Genomic DNA, 23,632 nt, shown 5'->3' on the forward strand with positions numbered 1-23,632 from the left:
GGAGGAACTTTAGGAGGTGCTTTTTTCAAATCTTGCTCGCTCTCTTGCTAGTTTTCCAGAGTTACAGACCCTAGCTTTAAAGGAATTGTCGGAAAGGCAGGATGTTTAAAAAAAGAGAAAAATACCGTCATTCCGACCATAGGAGGCAAAAACTGTCAGAATGATGGGACGTTTGATAGAAAATTAAGTGTTGCCATTTAGACAATTAGAGGCCTATGTCGGACTGGTGGGATGTCGGAATGGCTGTTGCCGAGTCTCTCATCGTCCATCTGCCAATGCCACTCATCCATCAGTAAGCATGGCATGATCACTGGTGATGAAAATCTCTCAAATTACTTATCTCAAAGCTTCATTTTTAGTGTTGCTGAGCAGTTTGATCTAATTAAACTCTTGTTTTACAAGTAAGAAAGAGGTTTTATTATTTTATTTGTTGTTTTAGAGTCAGCAGTGAAACAAATTAAAATAAGAACATAAAATAATTAAACTCCATGAAGCTGTATAGTCAGTGTAATAACGTAACCAACTATAAAATACAGTAAGATGTGCACTAAAAACTGTTAACTGTTTAGATAAGAATACTTATCTAGTATCGAGTGTGAATGGTTGTCTGTCTATATATATGTTGGCCCTGCGATAGACTGGCGACCTATCCAGGGTGTGCCCCGCCTCTGCCCGAAGTCGGCTGGGATGGGCTCCAGCTCACCCGTGACCCTAGTGCAGGATAAGCGGTATAGAAAATTAATGAATGAATGTTTAGATAAGAATACTGATCATTTTATAGTTTTTCTGAACTTTGTCCCTGAGACACTAAACTCTGAGGATACCTGAGGTCTGATTGACTGAGACATGATCACGTGATCAGCTCATGGACAAAGAAAAACTGCAAGTCAAGTCTACAGAGATAAAAAAAAAAACAAAAAAAAAACAGAGATAAAAGCAGAGATAAAAAAAAAGAAAAGAAAAAGAAGAAGAAGAAAGAAAGAAGCTATAGCTAACAAACTTGTTAGTTATTAGCTAGTTAGTAAGTTGGTGAGTTCAATCAGACAACTCTGGAATGAGAAGAAATCATTTATTGAGCGTAAACATAGCAAGCTGAAGAACACACGCACCTGGGAGGCGCTCTCACAACTTGTGGTTACCCCAGCTGGACTTTTGTGAAAACGGCAGCCGCTTCCAGAAAGAAAACCAAAGTGGTTGAGAAAGAAAAACAAAACAAGAGAAACAACATAGTCATTCCATATGTGGCTGGGGTATCAGAGAAACTCAGGAGGATCTTTAACAAACACCGTATCCCTGTGTATTTCAAACTCAGCAAGACACTCAGACAGAGACTGGTACATCCCAAGGACAAAACACCACACACCCACAAAAGCAATCTGGTGCATGCAGTCCAATGCAACGAGGAATGCAAAGACCTCTACATTAGAGAAACAAAACAACCACTGCATAAACGCATGGCCCAACACAGGAGAGCAAACTCCTCAGGACTGGACTCTGCTGTCCATTTACATCTCAAGGAGAAAGCCCACTCCTTTGAGGACAACAATGTCCTAGACAGAGAGGACAGATGGTTTGAAAGAGGAGTTAAAGAAGCCATCTATGTAAAAGTAGAGAAACCATCCCTAAACAGAGGAGGAACATTACTTTTTTATTAAAAAAGTTATGTTCTTCAGTCTCAGAACAAATATTTGTGTATTTCTGGTGTTTACTTCTAAATTTGGTCCAATGGGGGTCCGTGGTCTAATTTGTGTCAATTTAGGGGTCCTTGATGTACAAAAAGGTTGAGAACCACTGGTCTAGTCTGCAGTCGCTCCCAGAGGACAGCAGGTGGCAGCAGAGCGGCAGCAGAACTTCCCCCTCCTCCTCTTCCTCCTCTTCCTCCTCCTCTTCCTCCTCCTCCTCTTCCTCCTCCTCCTCCTCCTCCTGGTGATGGAGCTGCTGCCTCTCTCCTCCTGCAGCTCAGTCTCTCCTCATGTTTGTGTCAGCGGGAGCCGTGACGACGCTGCTGCTGCTGCTGCTGCTGCTGCTCACCTGTGTGGGGGGGCGGGGCCTCCACAGCAGCAGCAGCAGCAGCACCTGTCCAGCTGAGTGCAGGTGTGAGGCCGACCCCGAGGCCACGAAGCAGCAGCAGCAGCAGCAGCAGCAGCAGCAGACGACCGTGGACTGTGACGGCGCTGGTCTGAGATCTGTTCCCTCCGACCTGAGCAGCTTCACCTCCGCCCTGTGAGTAGCTACCATCGTTCTCTGGCTTGTTTTGTAAAAAAAAATGTCACAATAACAAAAAACCCAGTAATTTTTTATAATAAATTAGTGGGGGTTTTTTTCTGAAAGTCATAACTACTCTACTCGGCAGTCTTCAGAAGGTCGTTTCCTGTTGCCCCCAAACGCAAAACAAAAAACAGTTTATTATAGAGCGATGGCTGCATGGAATTCTCTGCTGAGATTTTTGATGAGAGAAGGTACACTGCAAAAATTCAAAATCTTTACAAGAATATTTGTCCTTTTTATTTTGTCAAAATGTCTCATTTCTAGTCAAAACTAAGACTCATCCCCTAAGAAATTACTTGCTTTTAGATAATTTTCACTTGTTTCAAACAAATATTCACTTGAAATAAGTAGAAAAATCTGCCAGTGAAAGCAAGTTTTTTGTGTTTGTAATAAGAAAGAAAAACTTGCTCCACTATCAGATTTTTCTTCCTATTTCAAATGAAAATCTGCTTGAAAGAAGTAGAAACTGTCTAAAAACAAGCTACATTTTAATTTCAATGTTTCTTATTTTAAGTAGCCTATAATGAGATTTGCTCTGACTAGAAATGACATTTTGACTCGAAATAAGACATAAATATTCTTGGTAAGATATTTGAGTTTTTGCAGTGTAGTGCAGCCTCTTTTAAACAGGGACTAAAGATGGATTTGTTTTTACAAGAAGGAGTGACTCTCTGACCATTAGAGACAGTTGCATGTCTCTAAAATAATGCATGATTTCTGTTTCTTTGTACTTTAAGAACAGTTTGTAAATGAGATGTGAGCTTTTTTTTATGTTTTGTGTTGCTGTTGTCCACTGTATGAATGATGATGATCTGTGTTGAATGTTCTGTGTTAAAGTCTGAAACAGAAATGTTTGTAAGATGTTTTGACCCCAGGAAGAAAAGCTTGTACAGAATTTTGTTCTTCTTTTGTTCTTCTTTTTCTTCCTCTTCTTTTTTCTTTTTTTTGTAGTGTTAATTCACACCAGACCACTGTTCCCTCTAAGGTGTTTTACTGCTCTCCACCTCTTTGCCCTGAAGACAAAAAAAAGTTGCACACTCAAATATCCCCGACTAGTTTACTGTTTATTTCTCCCTAATGTGGCTTCGAATTGTGAAATTTATGACCTTAAACTTCTTTGAGTAGACTCAAGCTTTTCAATTCATTCATACTATTCTATTCTTCACTAATTCAAGTAATTACCACGCATTTCATACATCCTCCATCTTTCATCTTCTACTTTTACTCTTCAGATATTGTTTCATCTACATTAGTAATGGTTCAAAAATGTTTTCAAACTGTCAGTTTTAAGTAAATCTGAGTAGACTTCAGACTTTCAATTTCTTCATACTGATCTTCAACAATTCAAGTAATTTCAAACCATTTCATACTCTTCATATTGTTTCATCTCTTCAAGATTTCTTCAGCAGTTTCTTCACTTAATTCAGCATAGTTTCAACAATTTATTCAGCTCATTCAGCTACCAGCTTTCAGCATTCACCCGTATTTCCTTCAGGAAATGCATTCTCTAGTTTTCTTTTGTTCTTCTTTTTCATTTTCTTCCTCTTTTTCTTTTTTTGTAGTGTTAATTCACACCAGACCACTGTTCCCTCTAAGGTGTTTTACTGCTCCACCTCTTTGCCCAGAAGACAAAAAAAGTTGCACACTCAAATATCCCCGACTAGTTTACTGTTTATTTCTCCCTAATGTGGCTTTGAATTGTTTAATTTATGACCTTAACCGTGGTCTGTAGTGCAACTACGATTTAAGTTTTTGCTCGAGAATTATTATTATTACTGTTCATATCAAGAATGCTCCTGTGCCAAGAGTTGATGACACCAACTTGATGTTAGTTAGTTTTTTCCATATTGTTCATATGGCAATAAATGCAAACTCTATTTTGCCAAAACAATATTGTATTTTGTTATCATTAACTGTAGCTGACCTAGATATGGAGCAGCCTAGGTAATGTTGTCAAAATAATCTGTTATTAATCATAATAGTAATAGCTCCCTCAACAGTCCGACATTTGTGCTATATTATTTATTTATTTAATCCATTTAATTTAATTTAATTTAATTTAATTCAACCACCCCCGCCTTCCCTACTGTACACATCAAACATCTGTTGTTTAAACTTTCTTTTCATCCTCTTCTTCCTCTTCTGCTTCCTCTTTTTTATTTTCTTCTTTTCCTCTTTTGTTCTTCTTTTTCTTTTCTTTTTTCTTCCTCTTCTTTTTCTGCACTTTTTCTCTCTGAGTAGGCTAGAGTCGTATGGTTTATATATTTATCAGTTTTATTTATGTATGTAAACTAGCACCGTCTTTAATCACTGCAGCACTTTAGAAAAACTGGAAAACGTAACTGAAAAATGTGAAAAATCATGTGTGTTTGAAAAATCAAAAAAATCTTCATTTTCTCTTTCTTCTTTTTCCCTCTTCTTTTAGTTCTTATTCTTTTTCTCTTTGTTCTTCTTTTCCTCTCCTTTTTGTTTTTCTTCTTCTTCTTTTCCTCTTTTGTTCTTCTTTTTCTTTTTTCCTCTTCTTTTTCTTTTTCCTTTTCTCTTTTCTACTTTTTCTGCCTCTTTTTCATTTTCCTCTTTTTCATTTTCTTTTTCTTCTTCTTTTTCTTCTTCATTTTCTCTTTCTTCTTTTTCTTCTCCTTCTTTTTCTTCCTCTCATTCTTCATGTTAAAGTTTATTTGATTTCATAAAAACCTTCAGAGAATTTCGATAAACTTTACGATTTACAGATGAAACATTGAAACTAAAATATAAATTATTTGTTTTATTCTTGTTCATTGAGTCAAAATCAACTTTAACATTTGAATTTTGTCTTTCAACTAAAAGTTAACTGAGTCTCATTTGTTGGAAAAACAGGTTAGAAAAGCTTTGTGTGTTTTAATAATTAATTATTGATTTAAATAATCCGTAAATAAAATATTATATATAATACATAGGGTATATAACGTTTGTGTCAGTCTGTGTTTTATTATCTAATTATCACTTCATCTGTTTTTAACTTGTTTTCGTTGCTGCAGATGAAACAAACGTCACTTTGTCACAGAAACAGGGACGTGTGTGAGAAAGTACAAGGACAATAGGCTATAGAATACATAATATATATAACATATAATATAGGCTAGAATATATGTAAATACTAAGTAGAAAAAGTTAAACACTGTAAAATGTTTTAATTACGTTTGAAAAAAAAGTAGTTGAAAGTCTCCATGTGCAGGTTCCATAAAAACAATAAACATCTTTGTACGTGTTTGTGTTAAATTTAGATTTTCGGAAGATTTTAAAATCTATTGTTAATGTTCATAATAATCAATAAATAATAATGATGGTGGAATATTTGATTGTGAAACTGTAAAAGATTTATTTCAATTTAAATCGTCAAGTTTTCTCTTTAATGTTTGAATGAAAACACCAAAGGAAAACCAGAAAAAAACAGATAATGGTCCTGGTCCTGGTCCTGGTTGGTCAGTTAAACATATGAAATGTGATTTTAGTTTTAGTTTTTTAGTTTTAGTTTTGTTTAGTTTAGTTTTGTTTAGTTTAAATAAAAAATGTTTGAATTCAGTGAATTTAAAGATGAAAACAGAAGCAGAGAGTCTTTGTAGAAAAGTTTCTGATGCATTAAAATCTGTTTAATCAGCTGTTTGATAAAAAATAAAAAGAATAATTAACAAGTAATTATTAATTAGTAGCCTAATTATTGATTAATCCGTGAAACGAGTGAAGCAGCAGAAATAAACAGTAGCTAAATTACTTCAGAACAATGACGTCTGAGACTGAAGAGTCAAACTACAGAAACACTCTTTTATACCTATTATATTATATTATATTATAGACTTTTTAATTCAATACATATCAAACTGAATAAATCTCATTTTAAAACTTCATCAGACTGAAGAGTCAGATTTTATTCCTGAAAATTCACCAACTGAAGTTTTTTTTAAATTAAAATCTATAAAACTTTTTTTTTTTAAATCTCTGTTAATTTAAGAATCTGAATTAAATATACACATTTTTATTTTTCTAATGAAACAAAGTTGAAAACTGATTTTTTTTTAAAACAGACGTCACTGATTTTCAGAAAAAAAGAACTGATTGAATGAACACATGAAAATTAACTTCTGTCATTTTCTCTGCAGAAAAAAAAACTTTTTCTTTAGATTTTTCCCCTTTTAAAAATAATATTTTATATTTGTGAGTTTTCTGTTCTATTTGTTTGAATGTGGTCAGATTATTATCATATATAATGTTAAGATGTAGGTTATTGATATGTGATAATAATTAGATAAAACAGGTTCATTCTCATTTACAAAGTAACAAACAGAAGCAGAAAACCATTAAAGACATTTTAAAGGAAATGAAGGAGGTTTAGTTAATTACTGTTTAATGATCAACGAGTCTGTGATTAACGTTAACGTGTCTCATTAACTTTTAATCACATTAATGTTCTTAACAGTTTGATTTAAACACCGAACGGGTCGAACTCAGACTTTTAACTTGTAACTTTAAAAGTTACAAAACACAGTTATTTAATACAAGACATTTATAATCTGTATGTATAAATTAATCTATAATCTAAAGTGTAATGTGTTAATGCTTTTTAATGTTGTGAAATCTTGTTATTGTTGGAGATGCTGGTCTGTTTTTCGTATTTTTAACTTCTCTGTTTCGTATTTTTAACTTCTCTGTTTTTTTTACAAGAGCCACCTGGCCGAGAAAGCAGTGCAGCAACGGCATAAAAATTTACAAATTACACATTACATTAGACAAACACAGAAGCCATTAACAACATTAACAAACATATAACAGTAATGATTAAAAATAAAAAATAAAATTAAATAAAAATCAGTTTTCTGACCTGACGTCACTTTTTACATCAACTAAATAAAACTTCAGTTTTTTCTTTACTTTATTCAGATTCTGTGTTTTTCAGTTTCAGTTGATTTAAACTCAGAGTTTTATGATTCGAGATGTGAAATGAACTCAGTATTGATCAGTTTAGATAGATAGATAGATAGATAGATAGATAGATAGATAGATAGATAGATAGATAGATAGATAGATAGATAGATAGATAGATAGATAGATAGATAGATAGATAGATAGATAGATAGATAGACAGACAGACTTTATTATTAGACTCAAGGTCCATTAAAAAAACAAGCACACATACAAATTTGTTTATTCAGTTTATTGATCAGTCTATTGATTATCTTTGTTTCATGTGTTTCCAGTCGACTGGCAGGAAACCGTCTGTCTCAGATCAACGAAGACGCCTTCACTGTCCTCACTGGACTCACACAGCTGTAAGTTCCTATGGTTGCTATGTGGTTGCTATGGTAACACTGTGAGAGGCCTGCTGTGATCAATCAATCAAATGATCAATCAATGAAATCACAAAGCTCAAACTCAAAGGAGCTGAGGTAAAACACAAGTATGAAGGAAAATGTGTGTGTGTGTGTGTGTGTTTACTACTACTTGTGAGGACCGTAACGAGTTTTTCACCTACAGAGTGGGGACATTTTTACCAAGTGAGGACATTTTGGCCTTCGGTCCTCCTCACTGTTTCCAACGGCTGTTTGAGGGTTAAGACTTTAGGTTATAATTAGGTTTAAATTAGGTTAAGAGTAATGGTTAAGTTTAGGCATTTGTTTTGGATGGTTAAGGTTAAGGTAAGGGGCTATAGGGAATACATTATTAGGCTATGTTAATGAGTGTCCTCACAAAGATAGAATTACAAGGACGTGTGTGTATATGTGTGTATGTGTGTGTGTATGTGTGTGTGTAAGTGTGAGGGTGTTGGAGACATTATCACTTTATAACCCACTCACACTTCACAGTAATTGGTTTAAAATGAGGCTAAATGAGGACCCTCCACAAACAGGGAGGGGGTGGGGGGGTGATGGGAGGCAGCTGCCTCCACTCAGACTAAAAGCCAAGTCTGACTATCCGAAATTAACATTGTAGACATCAACAACGTCTTTCTGACTTGTGGTAACTACATTTTGAATAGTTGGATTTTTCATTCAAGATATCTGTAATTCAGTTTTGCCTCTAGTCAAAAAGAATATTTTAGATCCACAACTACGTTCTTCCTGGGACAAATGACGTCACTTTTACCATTCATGTGTATGGGGTTTGTCATTACAGATATCTACAATTCAGTTGCAGATATCCACAGTGTGAATTACAGATATCTGTAACTGAATTACGACAACTACTAATTCCAGTTTGAGGTATCTACAATTTTATTCCGACTAGTAATTCCAGTTCTATATAGTATCTTTAATTAACCGCAATTAAAGATATCGACATGTCCCTTTTCAGATATCTGTAATTAAAGCAGAAGTAACCGATATTTTTGTGTTAATCTAAGTCTTAAATAGTTGTATCTTCCGACAGCAATCACTTCTATAGAGTGTTTGGTCTGAAACACGGGTCTGTCAGTCACTCTGCTCTGCTCTGAGCCCAGGAGAAAACTTTCCTTGTATCCTACAACCTTTATCCAATGAGGAGAGAGAACGGCATAAAGGGGCAGTCCTCTCTGTGTGTGCAGCCAAGGGATGCGCCTGAATGTGGTGACGTAGGGACGAGGGCGGGGGCTGCTAACTCCATCTGCTGACAGGACGTTATGGTGCGTTCAAGGCAACTCGTAACTGGTGTTTTTCCGACCTGTGAAGTGGTACCAGTTTGATCTGGTACGAGTTCACGGGTCAGAAGTTACGAGTGGCCGTTATAGTGACTTTCACAGGTAAAACAGGTCGGAGAAACACGAGTGGGTTGCCTGGAACGCTACAAAGTCATAAGTTGTGACTTGAAGCTGTAATTTACGGTTTCAAAAGCCTGCCTGGAACGCAGCATTAGCCAAAACGACCGGATCGCTTACTTCTGCTTTAAGTTTGGACTATAGGCGAAATGAAGTTGTAGATATCTGTAACTGGAATTACTACTAGTCATAATGACGTTGTATAAATCTCAAACTGGAATTAGGATAGGAATAGTCGTAATTCAGTTACAGATATCTGTAATTCACATAGTGGATATCTGCAACTGAATTGTAGAAATCCCCCTTTAACCCTCTAATGACAGAGCAGCACCAGTGAAGCGACTGATCGGTGGTTTTGGTTATTGATCGACAGGAATCTGCAGAACAACGAGCTGAGGACGATTCCATCTGCTGCTCTGAAGAACCTGAAGAACCTCAGATCTCTGTGAGTCCTGCTACAGGTTATTATGGGATAGCTTTAGGCTACATGTTCATTAGCTTGTTTTTTTATTTAGCTTCTCTGTTTGCTTTTTTATTTTATTTTTTCAGTTTAGTTTGAGTGAGTTGAACAAGTGATGAAGCAGTTTTAGTTTAGTTTTTATTTTAGAGGAATTAACTCATTTCTATTTAGTCGTAGTTGTAGTTTTTATTTAGTCTTAGTTTTTATTTTAGAGGAATTGACTAGTTTTTATTTAGTTTTTTATTTAGTCTTAGTTGTAGTTTTTATTTAGTCTTAGTCTTAGTTTTTATTTAGTTTTTTATTTAGTCTTAGTTGTAGTTTTTATTTAGTCTTAGTCTTAGTTTTTATTTAGTTTTTTATTTAGTCTTAGTTGTAGTTTTTATTTAGTCTTAGTCTTAGTTTTTATTTAGTTTTTCATTTAGTCTTAGTTTTTATTTAGTCTGAAGTTTTTATTTTAGAGGAATTGACTCGTTTTTATTGAGTCTTAGTCGTAGTTGTAGTTGTTCAGGTTTTAGGAGAAAGCCTCTGTCAGACCTCTGAAGATGAACTTGTTCCCCTTTTAGTTGCATCCATCCCATAATATTCCCATCAGTCCTCATCAGGTTCCATTCACTCTTATCCAGCTGTGGGTCGAACTCCAAGTCGTTTTCTTCCTGCAGCTTTAGACATCAACAAGAAAACTACAACTAAGCTGCTGTTGATGATGAAACTTTACTTTACTGCAGTTTAGCATCAACACCTGGAGCTTGATTTTTATTTTTATTTCAGTTTACTAGATTATATTTTCACTGCTAGTCTTAGTTTTAGTCTTAGTGAACTGTATTGACCTGGTCCTGACATTGACGAACCTTCACTAAACATGACTCAGCTGGTTTTTCAGGATCGTTTTCATGCTTTTATTTTGAAAGGACAGTGAAGAGAGACAGGAAGCGAGGACACAGTGACACACAGTGAAAGATCATTCAACTCAGGATCGGGCATCGAACCGGCGATCGATCGACCGACCTACTGGACCATCCCATAATATAAAGGGGTGTAAACTAGAGCCTGGTTCTGATCGTTGAACCTGCAGCTCAGTGTGAACCAGATGTTTGGCTGCTGCAGTTAACACCTCGCAGCGTGTGTGTGTGTGTGTGTGTCAGACACCTCAACACAAAGATTACTACCATGCAGCAGAAACATGTGTGGACCACACACACACACACACACACACACACACACACACACACACACACACACACACACACAGTGAACAGGGCCCAGTTGTTCAAAGGTAATCTAATCGGATTTTGGATAATGGATTGGATCAAATCTTGAAAATTGTTTTTTTTTCCAAACTAAATACGGATTCTGAGATCGGATCGGATCACGTGATCCAGTCTTGGTTTTAATCTGGATCAAACCCTCAGTTTGTGTTGTTCAAAACTTTTTAGTGGGATCGGGAAAACTTTGATCCAAAAATCCAGGATTATTCTGATCCCAGCAGTCGGGTGGATTCAGGAACAAAATGTCATTTATATTCAATTCAAACTAGTCAAATTAACACCATTTATAATGTAGGTTATAGCCTATACAAAAATCAAAGTCAAAATCTTTATTTGCCATCTTTGCATACACACAGGAATTTTTGTGCGTTGTTCCAGGTCAGGTGGAAAAATAAAGAAAACTCACAAGGACATACAAGACACAAGGAAGAACACTTTAAATATATATACATTTATATTTTGCAGCTGATTTTTAAATTTTAGTATTAAAGCCCCAGTGTGTAACTTATTTGGGTTTTTATTATCAAAGATCAAATATGTCTTTCATAAATACGTATTTCATTCATTTCAACTTACGTATGCAACATCAAGAATACGTTCAGATATGCAACCGCACCGCTAGATGGGGAGAATTCCTACATACTATACCTTTAAAGTAAATAAAGATAACTATTGATTATTTCAGGAAAAAATAACTTTTTTCCCCAACTACTGGATAGTTAAATGAAAATTGAAATTTGGGTAATCTTGAAAAGTTTGGATCTGGATCAGACTGATCCAGTCTAACTTTGGGGATAAAATTGAGACGGATTACGTGATCCTGGATAGCAAAAAAAAAGAAGGAATTTCATAATCCTGATAATTTTGATCCAGATTGCACCTTTTGAACAACTGGGCTAGAGTTGCAAAATATCGGGAATTTATTAAAGTTGGAAACTTTCCATGGGAAATATATGGGAATTAACAGGAATATATGGGAATAAACGGGAATAAATCCGAGATTTACAAAATTGAAGGTTGGCCCTTAATAAGTAATTAGTAATATTTTACTCAACATTCATGTTTTTGTTGTTCAGTAAAGTGAGAGTAAGTGAAAATTTCATGTTTTTTAAATGTATTATTTTGCATGGATGTCTGCTTATGACAAAACAAAATGTAGCCTACATTTATGTTTGGATATGATACAGTTTGTTTAAAAAAAAACAAATTTCCAGTTAATCCCCATAAATTTGCAATAATTCCCATAAATTCCATAATTCCCATAAATTCCCATAGAAAGTTTCCAATTTGGAATATGGAATTTTACCAGAAATTTACTGGAAATGTTCCGCCCCCTTTGCGACCCTAAACCTAAAGCCCAGGTGATGATGATGATGATGATGATGTGGTCGTGTCTTCCAGCCGTCTGGACGCTAACCGGATCTCCGGCGCCGGCCCCGCCTCCTTCAGAGGAGTGATGTCATCGCTGCGTCACCTGCGATTGGACGACAACCGGCTGACCCGGGTCCCGGTGGCCGCGCTCCGCTCCGCCCCGCGGCTACGGGCTCTGACCCTCGACCTCAACGCCATCGGCCGCGTCCCGGACCGAGCCTTCGCCGCGCTGGGAGAACTGCTGCTGCTGTGGGTGGTGATGTCACTTCCTGTCCCTCCTGGGTCTGGTGGTAGTGGTAGCAGTAGTAGTAATAGTAGTAGCAGTAGTAGTAGTAGTAGTAGTTTTTATTTAAATGTGGTGTCTTGCCCCACAGGTGCCCAGCCGTCATGGGCTTATAAGACACACTAAAAACAAAACAAAACACAAAACACCGGCACACACAGGAGGATAAGGAATACATGCTTGTGTACATATTTTTCTACAGTACATATCCACACATGCGCACACATACACACACGCATGCATGCCCACATACACACATACACATGCACACAGAGCAAAAACAATTGCCGGGACTGAAAAACTTCAGACATACAACACATCTTTACGCTGCTTAAAAGACTCCAAAATAAACTTCGCCAATGGGAACACCTTTTCTACAAATATAAGTATACATTCATCAGTCATCGAGAACAAATCTGGGCTATCTTCAACAGAAATCTTACAAAAAAGCCTTTGCCTGTAGTCGTGATACAATGGACAATAGAATAAGAAATGAAATTCACTTTCAATCACATCAAGATCACACATACAGCATTTTCGTTCCTCCGCTGGGATCGAGTGGAAGCGCCCAGTTTCTAGAGCCAGAGGCAGGATGCCGCTGAGCTCTAGGTAGGTTGAGCGTGACATAGTTCTCTGGGCCATAATTAGCCTTAATTAACCTATATGTTCTTAATTTTGGTTTGTGTTGAACTTCTTCTAACCATTTTTTTTTGTAATTTTCAAATAATAATTCTTTGATTTGGTTAACAGAACACGGTAACTTATTTCTATATAGCCTACATATTGAAGGTCAACCACTAAATATTTTTTCATTGGTTCTGGTCCAGACACTAAAACACTGTTGTTTCATGCACTGACCAATTTAGAGATTGTGGGTTTTTTTTTCTTCTTTATCACGTCTTCTTTCAGACCAGAGGAGAGAAACAGTGGAAAGTCCACTTTAAGGTTTTTATTTATTTTACTTCATTTCGTCAGTAGGAGTTAGTCTGAGCCATGTCATGTCCTGTCAGGTGTCGTTGTAAAGCTCTCTCTCTCCTCAACAATGATGTCATTTCCTTTGTATCATAGCAACAAATCCTGAAAGTAGGATTGACAACAACAATCTCTGTAGTTTTACAGTCCAAGTCTTTAAAGGGCGTTTCCTCAGAAAGAGTTTTTCAGACTCAGACTCCTCTCTAGAAATCTCCACTTCAGCAGCACTTCCAGACACCAAACCTTCCACTTTGATCCCTTTCTATATTCTGAAGGTTTGTACAGAGGGGATTGTTGATATATCATTCACAGCCTCATTTATACAACATTTTAGTACTAAAAACATGGAGACATTTGATGTTTTAAAGGGCTGGTGACAGTATTTTCTCATTTACAGAGTGATAAAAAGAGATATCCACAATCCTCCTCTGTAGAAACTAAAGACTCTAATATGTCAACAAGATAAAACAAAGCAGCTTTATCCATTGTTCAGATTTCTGTTCTGGAAATATATGCAAATTAGCGCATATTTAATTAGATATGGCCTCATTTACATATTTAAACATATTTCAACTTGTAATAAATGTGAGTGATAAACTTGTGAAGTGTCATGGTGAGATCTGTACTATTCACCTTAATGACATTTCAGTTCTCACTTAATATTATGGTCTGTCTCTGTTGTGTAGACATCTCCGTAGCAACCGTATCCACTCTGTGGGCCGGAGGAGTTTTACTGGACTGAAGCAGCTGGAGACGCTGTGAGTCCACCTGACACGCACACACACACACACAGACACACACACGCGCACACACACACACACACACACACACACACACACACACACACGCGCACACACACGCACACACACACACACACACACACACACACACACGCACACACACACACACACACACACACACACACACACTCTGTGAGGTCTCTCCAGTCTAAACGCCTCCGGCTGGTCCAGACTGATCCGCCTGCGGTCGCCGCAGCGTGAACTCATCAAAGACTCTGAGGTCACATTTTAAAGCTCCGCCCCCTCTGTCTGCCCCCCCCCCCACACACACACACACACACACACACACACACACACCCTCCAACCCCCCCCCTCCCCTCTCTGATCTTGTTGTTGTCTCTGCAGAGATCTGAGCTTCAACAGGATCAACAGGTTCCCATCAGCCATCAGGTCCCTGAGCCGCCTGAGAGACCTGTAAGACCACACACACACACACACACACACACACACACACACACACACACACACACACACACACACACACACACACACACACACACACACATATACACACATATACACACACACACACACACACACCACCACCATCACAGATCAATACAGTCTTCTAGTAAACCCTGAACAAATTGGCCCATTGCCATAACCCCTATAGTCATAGCAGTAGGTTCGTTACCTTTAATTGTCGGTGCAAGCTGTTTTTAGAACGGCGGAGCAGAGCCGTGAGCTGCTCAGAGCTACGCTACGGAGGCTCATTATGGGATTTCTTGGTTTCCCTCATCAAACTCATCAAATACACAATCCAACAACTCCACAACGCTCTGGTGGACAAGTTGTGAGCTGCACATTCACCACGCTATGAGATAATAACACAACGTTACCACACAGAGTTGTTGTAGAGGGAAATTCATGCAAAACCACTGATGCGTGTTGCCTTCAGGGACAGTTTTTCATCAACAGTCTCTGTATTTCCCTCTACAACAACTCTGTGTGGTAACGTTGTGTTATTATCTCATAGCGTGGTGAATGTGCAGCTCACAACTTGTCCACCAGAGCATTGTGGAGTTGTTGGATTGTGTATTTGATGAGTTTGATGAGAGAAACCAAGAAATCCCATAATGAGCCTCCGTAGCGTAGCTCTGAGCAGCTCACGGCTCTGCTCCGCCATTCTAAAAACAGCTTGCACCGACAATTAAAGGTAACAAACCTACTGCTATGACTATAGCGATTATGGCAATGGGACAATTTGACTAAATGTTGAACTATCCCTTTAAAGCCTAACATTAGCTTTTTACTTCTGGACGTCGCTTTAAGCTTCAGATACGGTAGAAAAGGAGTTCATATGTGAAGATTAACTCTCTGACTCCGCCCACAGAAACCTCCAGAACAACCACATCCTGGTCGTCCCCGGCGACGCCTTCTCAGGAAACCCCGCCCTCAGGACCGTGTGGGTTTACAGTTATTTTGACTCGGGGTCACGTGACCTTTGACCTCTGACATCATCACACTGACGTGACGCTGTCGTTCTCTCTGTGTTCGACAGAAACATGAGGAACAACCGTCTGCACGCCGTCCAGCTGCTGCCCCCGCCCCGACATCTCTACGTCTCCATGGCGACGACACACCTGTACGTCCGGTCGCTCCGCTCCTGTAACTCCGCCTCCAAGTCACAACAAACGAAAACATCACATAAAAAGAGAAGAAACACAAAACAAAACCAAACTCAACTTTAAACTGTGATTCGACTTGAAATAAATAAAAATATATAAATCACATCCCAAAAATCCAAGATGGCCGCTATTTTTGGAAATGAAACTTTCTTGTTTTGCAATAAATTCACAGTTTTCCATCATTCAGGTGTCAGATCAAACATTTTAACAGTGTTGACAGGGCCGGCCCAAGCCTCCATGGGGCCCTAAGCAAAATCTTTATTTTGGTGCCCTCTATTACTGCCAATAATACTATTTCATTTTTTACTTTGTCATTACGAATCATCATATCCTGGCAGGTTTTTACCCATCTATGGTTTTTATTCTGAAATGGCACCAAATTTAACTAAAAGTGTAGCAGCCTGGGGTTGATTTACATTTCTTCAAATTGATATAGTACTTGGATACTGAATGTCACCTCAGTCGACTAAAAGTAACAAAATAAACCAACAGACATGAATGCATTTACTGTAAACACATCATCTGCTTTTTAAATTTTTTACAGAAAAGTGCAACGACAATTTGAAATGCAACAATAATCAAAGTTTTTTGTAATTACGCAGTGTTTCTATAAGGATCGAAAAAAGTTACGCACTACAATTTTAAAAAGTTACTTGCCTTTTGGGGGCCCCCAATAGTCACGGGGCCCCAAGCAGGTGCTTAGTTCGCTGATGCCTTGGCCTTGCCTTGGCTCGGCTCTGAGTGTTGAAGATGAAATTTAGTAAAATCTCAACGGTTCACCTGCAGTTTACAAAATAAAAGTCCCAGTGGGCGGAGCTTTAAAAAAAAACCAGAACCAGAGTCTTTCCATTGTTTGTGTCTCTGACTCTTTGTTTGTGTCTCCAGAGACTCAGAGCTGCAGGACGAGCTCTGCTGCAGAGGAACGGGACACGAGGGCGAGTCCTCGAGTCCGGACGAGACGGAGGGGACAGAGGAGACAGAGGACAGCAGCGGTAAGGACGGTCACACTACACTTTCGTCTAATCGTACAGAACTTCATATTCACAGGAAGTCAATGAAGCTGTTGGTAGAGACATAGGCCTATTGAGGTGACACGTCTTAACTTGCATTCAAAAAGAGTTTATTTACAAGAAGAAGAACAGTGTACAAAAAATGCCGAATCTTGGAGTATCTCTGGTGCCAATGTGAGATCTCTCTCTACCGGCCCAAAGCTCTGACCTTAGATCTGTTTCTAACTCCAAACACTCCACCTTCTCCAAACTAAGGAATGCAACTATTCAACAAAGACAACCTTGATCTGGATCATTTACTTTCTGGCATTTAACCTCTTGACCAAATCGATAACTTTTGGGCTACCGTAGGTCAACGGAAGAAGATCGCCCTTGGCCTAAGGTTTCAGCCTTTAGGCTAAACAAAACAATCATCAACTTTCCAACCGACCAAATTGCTTCTAGGTGGGATATGGAACCCATGAAGCAGAGCATCCGTTCACACATTCCTTCAGTTCAGAGAAAGCACACACACAAAGAAGAATATAAGACAATTGAAGATATTAAAACAAAAAGTTCAGGTGGATAATACACTACATGTGTAACTATGGTGGCCCTGAAGGACACCTCACTGCAGCTTCAGGAAAAACACAAAGACAGAAACGTGCTACAGTTTGACTGGGGACCGGTCACAATAAAGAGAGGGAGTTTGGTTAGGACCACTTTTCTCGACAGAGTACTCATTTTTCAAATTATTGGACTTTTTCAAACTTCCACTACTCCGGCATACTTCCACCTAGAGACTCTATTTAAAGTGTAAAATGTAGACACGAGTCTCGTCTATTGATGAATTAATCCACGTTTCGATAGGTTTTATAGTTTTTGATTAATCACTGATCAATGACCATGATCACTTTTGGAGAAGTGTTGAGATTATAATGGGTGTGTGTTGGGCGGAATGTTCCGGTTAGAGAGGAGATGACATCATCAGCCAGAGTGGGAGGAGTTGTCTGAAACTTTTCTGTTAGCTTAGCATTAGCCTTCAGCCTGGTGGTCCCTCACTTAATTGCATAGATATATACACGTAGATGCCGCCTCTGACGCTTCTGTCCATTGGAACGATGCCTCAACGCGGCGGCCATCTTGGTCCGGAGGAAGCCGTGTCGACTTCCTGCTTTAGTCAACAGAGGCAGACGTCTGTCAACCATTAACATCACCATAACTCACTGAATATTCAACCGATTTTCAAGCCGTTTGGTTTATTATAAATGTCAGACACATATTTATGATACAACAACAAAAAAAAATATGTTATTTTATTTTATATTAAACATACACTTACATACTCAGACACACACCCACATGCACTGAAATTTGTTCCACAAGGGTCTGATTGCTGGTCAGACGTATGTCTATGATCAGAAACTCCTGCCCAAGATGGCGGTCGTGTTGATGTGCCTGACAAGCCCGAATGCGACATCTATGTGTGTATATCTATGACTTAATTGTGTCCCTCCAGAAACACTGAGTGTTTTCTGAGCCTTCAGGGCCACCGTAGACTTCAGCTGAATAAAACTCTGTTCGTTCATTAAATCTCATCGTCAGGTCAGTTTCACTCTCACAGAGACTGTGATGCAACACAATGAATTGTGGGTAATTAAAAAAACTTTTCAAAATAAAACACCGGCTCACTGAACACCCTGTTGCCATGGTAACTGAGACCAGCGTCTCCTCTGCAGGTCCGTTGTCCTCCTCCTGTTGTCTGGACCTGCTCCTCTTCATCTTCATCATCTCCATCGTCTCCAACCTGCTGGTCCTCCTCTCCCTCCTCCTCCTCCCAGTCGCCATGACAACCATTAACGGCCTCAAACATCAGCAGCTCTGTGTCTTTGATCGATCACCTGCGTGTAGGAAACATCTGGAGCTGACGGAGGACGACTGAACCACTGATGATCACAACTAGAGCTGCAACAATTCATTAATAATCGATTATTTAATTAATCGTCAACTATTTGATAATCTAATAATCAGTTTGAGTCATTTTTTATAAGAAAAAAAGTCCAGATTCTCTGATTTCAGCTTCTTCAATGTGAATATTTCTGGTTTCTTTGTTCCTTTATGACAATAAACTGAGTCTCTCTTTGGTTTGTGGACAAAACAAGACATTTGAGGACGATGTCGTCTGGTGGTTTTAGAAACACTGGTTGATGTTTTTAACATTTTATTGACCAAACTACTAATCGATTAATGGTTTAAATGACCGACAGATTTATCAATAATGGAAATAATTGTTAGTTGCAGCCGTAGTCAGAACTGATGGATGGATCAAGGAACTACACAGGAGGTTTATTACAACTAAGCAATAAATCATATATTTTTTATTATTTCACTTGTTTCTCTCCATGTTTCAGAGAATAAAAACCGTCAACACTGATGACGTCACCGTCTTTAAAGTATTTTTCATTGATCCATTTGTTTCATAACCTCATTTAGTATTCATATCAATCCTGATGTTTAAATGTGTTGTTTCATTGATTATGTAGGCTAATTGTAAAGAAAAATTCTTCTTTTTCTACAAACAATATCTTGTATATATATTATATTTTATTACCTACATATACTTATATCAGACTCCGGTGTTTTCATCAGTTTAGTTCATTCAGTTCATGTTTATTAAAATATTTTACTTGTTTCTCTCCTGAGAATAAAAACCATCAACACTGATGTCACCGTCTTCTTAGAATTAATTTTTATTGATCTATTTGTTTCATCACCTCATTTATATTATTTCTGAATGTGTTTCTAAATGTGACGTTTCCTTTATGTACAGAAAAATCTCTGCACCAATACCGTCATCATGTTTTCTACTAATAAAATTATAGTTTTATATTTATATATCTTTTATATTTCAGGATCCAATGTTTTAATCAACAGTGTAGTTCATTGAGTTAATGTTTATTAATCAATGATCACCTGATAGAACAGTGAAATATGAAGTCACCGATGAGTTCATTGCCTCTTGTCATCGTCAGGCTCTTATTGTGAAGGGCGTCAGAAACAACGAGCAGATCAATAATCACCCGGACAGTCAAAGTATCTTTAGAAAATAATTTAATAACATTTGAATCCAACAGGTAAAAAAACAACAGTGAAGGACTTGGTCTCCTCTCCTCGCTAATAATCAATATTCAAATACTCTTTAATGATTATGTGGCAGAATTTTGACAAAAAGAAAAAAAGACAAATTGCACATGAGGTCATGTGGTCGATCGAGTCCTGACTGTCTCTAAGGACGACGCCGGTCCAGCAGCCGCGGCTCAGTCTCTGTGGCAGTCTCTCTCTCTCTCTCTCTCAGCCAATAGAAAATACTACACAGGCAGCAGCCAGATCAATGATCAATCAATGATGATCAATACTCAGTTTGATCACTTTTAACAAAATAAAAGTCTTGTGTTTTTCTCTCTTTTTTTTTTTTTATTCCTGTGCGACAAAGAAACAACAACGTGCAGCGTCACTACAGGAGGAAGGAGGGAGGAGGGAGGGGGGGCGTTAAAACACAGTGGGAGGAGGAGGAGGGAGGGGGGGGGAGGAGTCAAACACAACAGTGAGATGTCATTGGTCGTCACCCCCCGCCCCCCTCCCCCTCCCCCTCCCCCACCCAGGTAACCAAGGTAACGTAAAATAAAAAGAGATGAATCCAACTGAAAGTGAGACAGACATGAGGACACGTCACTCAGCAGCTGATACTTACGTACGAGTGGGAGGAGGAGGAGGAGGAGGAGGAGGAGGAGGAGGAGGAGGAGGAGGGGGGGCCGGGTCCTGAGGGAGTAGGGGGGGGTGGGGGGTGAGGGGGAGGGGGGGCGACTGTCTTACCTCGTCTGCTCTCACTCACTCTACAGCCAATCAGCTGCTTTGTTACTGTGGTGGTGCTGACAACAGTCAAGAAGATGGAGTCTTGTTGGTCGGTCGGAGCTCAGGGAGCGACGGAGGGGGGAGGGGGGGAGGAGAGGGAGGAGGGGGGGCGGAGCCGACCCTCGATACCATGACGACCACGAACCATGACGTCATCATCCCTGACGATCTTCAGTCTGAGCCCCGACCCGCCGCCGCCACTAAGGCCACGCCCACCTGCTGACACCAGTCCACCAGCCGCCGCAGCCGCTCAGACGCCCCGGACGCCTCGGCCGCCTCAAACAGCAGCCGCTGGGGGGGGGGGGGGGGGGAGGGGGGGAGGGGGGGGGGAGGAGGAGAGGGGAAGGAGGAGGAGAGAAGGAGGAGGGGGAGGGGGAGAGAAGGAGGGGGGGGAGAAGGAGAGGAGGGGGGAGAGAGAAGAGGGGGGAGACAGAGAAGGAGGAGGGGGAGGGGGAGAGAAGGAGAGGAGGAGGAGGAAGGGAAAAGGAGAAGAAAAGGAGAGATAGAGCAGGAGGAAAGGAGAGGAGAGGAGAGGAGAGGAGGAGAGAGGAGAGGAGAGAAGGAGAGGAAAGAAGGGGAGAAGGAGAATGAGGAGAGGAGGAGAGGAGAGGAGAGGAGAGGAGAGAAGGAGAATGAGAAGAGAAGGGGAGGAGAGAAGGGGAGAGGAGAGGAGAGGAGGAGAAGAGAAGGGGAGAAGGAGAATGAGGAGAGGAGAGGAAAGAAGGGGAGAAGGAGAATGAGGAGAGGAGGAGAGGAGAGGAGAGGAGAGGAGAGAAGGAGAATGAGAAGAGAAGGGGAGGAGAGAAGGGGAGAGGAGAGGAGAGGAGAGGAGGAGAGGAGAGGAGGAGAAGAGAAGGGGAGAAGGAGAATGAGGAGAGGAGAGGAGAGGAGAGGAGAGGAGAGAAGGGGAGGAGAGGAGAGGAGAGGAGGAGAGGAGAGGAGAGGAGGAGAAGAGAAGGGGAGAAGGAGAATGAGGAGAGGAGAGGAGAGGAGAGGAGAGAAGGGGAGGAGAGGAGAGGAGAGGAGAGGAGGAGAGGAGAGGAGGAGAAGAGAAGAGAAGGGGAGGAGAGAAGGAGAGAGGAGGGGAGGGGAAGGGAGAGGAGGGGAGAAGGAGAATGAGGAGAGAAGGGGAGGAGAGGAGAGAAGGGGAGAAGGAGAGAGGAGAGAAGGAGAATGAGAAGAGAAGGGGAGGAGAGAAGGAGAGAGGAGGGGAGGGGAAGGGAGAGGAGGGGAGAAGGAGAATGAGGAGAGAAGGGGAGGAGAGGAGAGAAGGGGAGAAGGAGAGAGGAGGGGAAGGGAGAGGAGAGGAGAGAAGGAGAATGAGGAGAGGAGGACAGAAGGAGAAGAAAAGGAGAAAAGGAGAGAAGGAGAATGAGGAGGAGAGGGGGCGGGGCAGCAGGTGAACATGCATGTTTCCAGCTGTGACATCATCAGTCAGTTTCCTGTGACCTCACCTGAGCCAGTCAGAAGGGAGAGGCCGTGTGTGTGTGTGTGTGTGTGTGTGTGTGTGTGTGCGTGTGTGTGTGTGTGTGAATTACATCTTTCCACAGAGCAGCACACAGAGGCAGGTAGTGTAGAGCCTGCTGGTAGAGGAGCCGCACCTGCAGCAACACAACAACAACAACAACAACATCAGAGAGGGAAACACACACACACCAGGCGGCCATCTTGGTCAGGGGGAAGCCGTGTCTACTTCCTGCATCAGAGGTCTATCAACCATTAATGATGCGTTCCAGGCAGGCTTTTTAACCCGTAAATCACGACTTCAAGTCACCAGTTACGAATTTGTAGCGTTCCAGGCAAGTTACGAGTTACTAACTGGGAACTGGGAGTAGATCGATCTAGTACGAGTTCACAGGTGGGAAGTTACGAGTTTGACTGTACGTTCTAACTGGTAACCATAGGAACAGGTCGGAAAAACACCAGTTACGGGTTGCCTGGAACGCACCATAACATCACCACAACTCACCGAATATTCAACCGATTTTCAAGCCGTTTGGTTTATTATAAATGTCAGACAGATATTTATGATACAAGAGTTTTTTGAAAAATGTTTATAATTTTTGTTTTTATGTATTAAACATACACTTACATACACTTTAGACACACACCTACATGCATAAATACACTGAAATTTGTTCTACAAGGGTCTGACCGGGTCTGACTGCTGGTCAGAAACCCCTGACCAAGATGGCGGCCGTGTTGACGTACTCTGAGAAGCAGAAGGCGCCATCTAGTCAGTATATATATATATATATATATATGAAAGCTAACGGCAGCAGCTAAGCTAACAGCAGTAGCAAAGCTAACGGCAGCAGCTAAGCTAACAGCAGTAGCAAAGCAAAGCTAACAGCAGTAGCTAAGCTAACAGCGGCGGCTAAGCTAACAGCGGAAGCAAAGCTAAGCTAACGGCGGTAGCTAAGCTAACAGCAGGACGTCAGCTGTTAAAACCCTCCCGTTGTGGGACACGACATGAAACTACTCCAGTTAGCTCAGTCATGTTGGAACTCAGATATCCGCTGGAGAAAATATTTTTTCATGGAGCGTTTATTGAGTCACTGAGTTATAGACTGCGTTGACTCGCTGTTTTGGTAGGAAACGGATCCAGGGCGAGAGACACAGGCCTTTCCGTCAAAATAAAAGCACTAGGCTAATAAAATGCGGTGAAACTCTTTATAATTTACAAGAAAGTCCCAGAGCCATTAAGTTAACATTTTGCTTTCATTGTATTTCAAGTTAATGTTTTATGTTACTTTTACTTTGGTGAATTTTGTGATTGTAAAGAGAGTGTAAAGACAGCAGGCTCTTTCTAGACAGGTAATCACCACTACACAGGGAACGACAGGGAACTGTGCAGGGAACTACAGGGAACTAGAGGGAACTACAGGGAACGGTACAGGGAACTACAGGGAACTAGAGGG

General features: G+C 40.0%; 2 protein-coding genes across 2 annotated transcripts in view; one reads left to right on the plus strand and one right to left on the minus strand.

Moving 5' to 3' along the window:
* The first annotated feature begins 239 nt into the window (after window positions 1-239).
* On the plus strand, window positions 240-18,741 carry LOC146986650 (uncharacterized). The gene is made up of 11 exons (XM_085780517.1): window positions 240-292; window positions 2,059-2,223; window positions 7,500-7,571; window positions 9,405-9,476; window positions 12,158-12,376; window positions 14,069-14,140; window positions 14,528-14,596; window positions 15,516-15,587; window positions 15,684-15,767; window positions 16,696-16,802; window positions 18,539-18,741. Exons 1-11 carry the CDS (start codon window positions 240-242, stop codon window positions 18,739-18,741), a joined length of 1,188 nt encoding a protein of 395 aa, XP_085636643.1.
* Window positions 18,742-19,893: 1,152 nt separating this feature from the next.
* zfc3h1 (zinc finger C3H1-type containing) overlaps window positions 19,894-23,632 on the minus strand; it is a 44,085-nt gene continuing 40,346 nt past the window's right edge. The window contains exons 35-36 of the mRNA XM_085780519.1: window positions 22,250-22,312; window positions 19,894-21,002 (exon numbers count right to left, since the gene is read on the minus strand). Coding sequence (XP_085636645.1) covers window positions 20,883-21,002; window positions 22,250-22,312 — 183 coding nt within the window. The 3' untranslated portion in view covers window positions 19,894-20,882. The remainder of the gene's footprint in view (window positions 21,003-22,249; window positions 22,313-23,632) is intronic.

This window comes from Trachurus japonicus, chromosome 6 (assembly GCF_045865225.1).
Source record: "Trachurus japonicus isolate A0001 chromosome 6, Traja_1.0".
Taxonomy (NCBI): domain Eukaryota; kingdom Metazoa; phylum Chordata; class Actinopteri; order Carangiformes; family Carangidae; genus Trachurus; species Trachurus japonicus.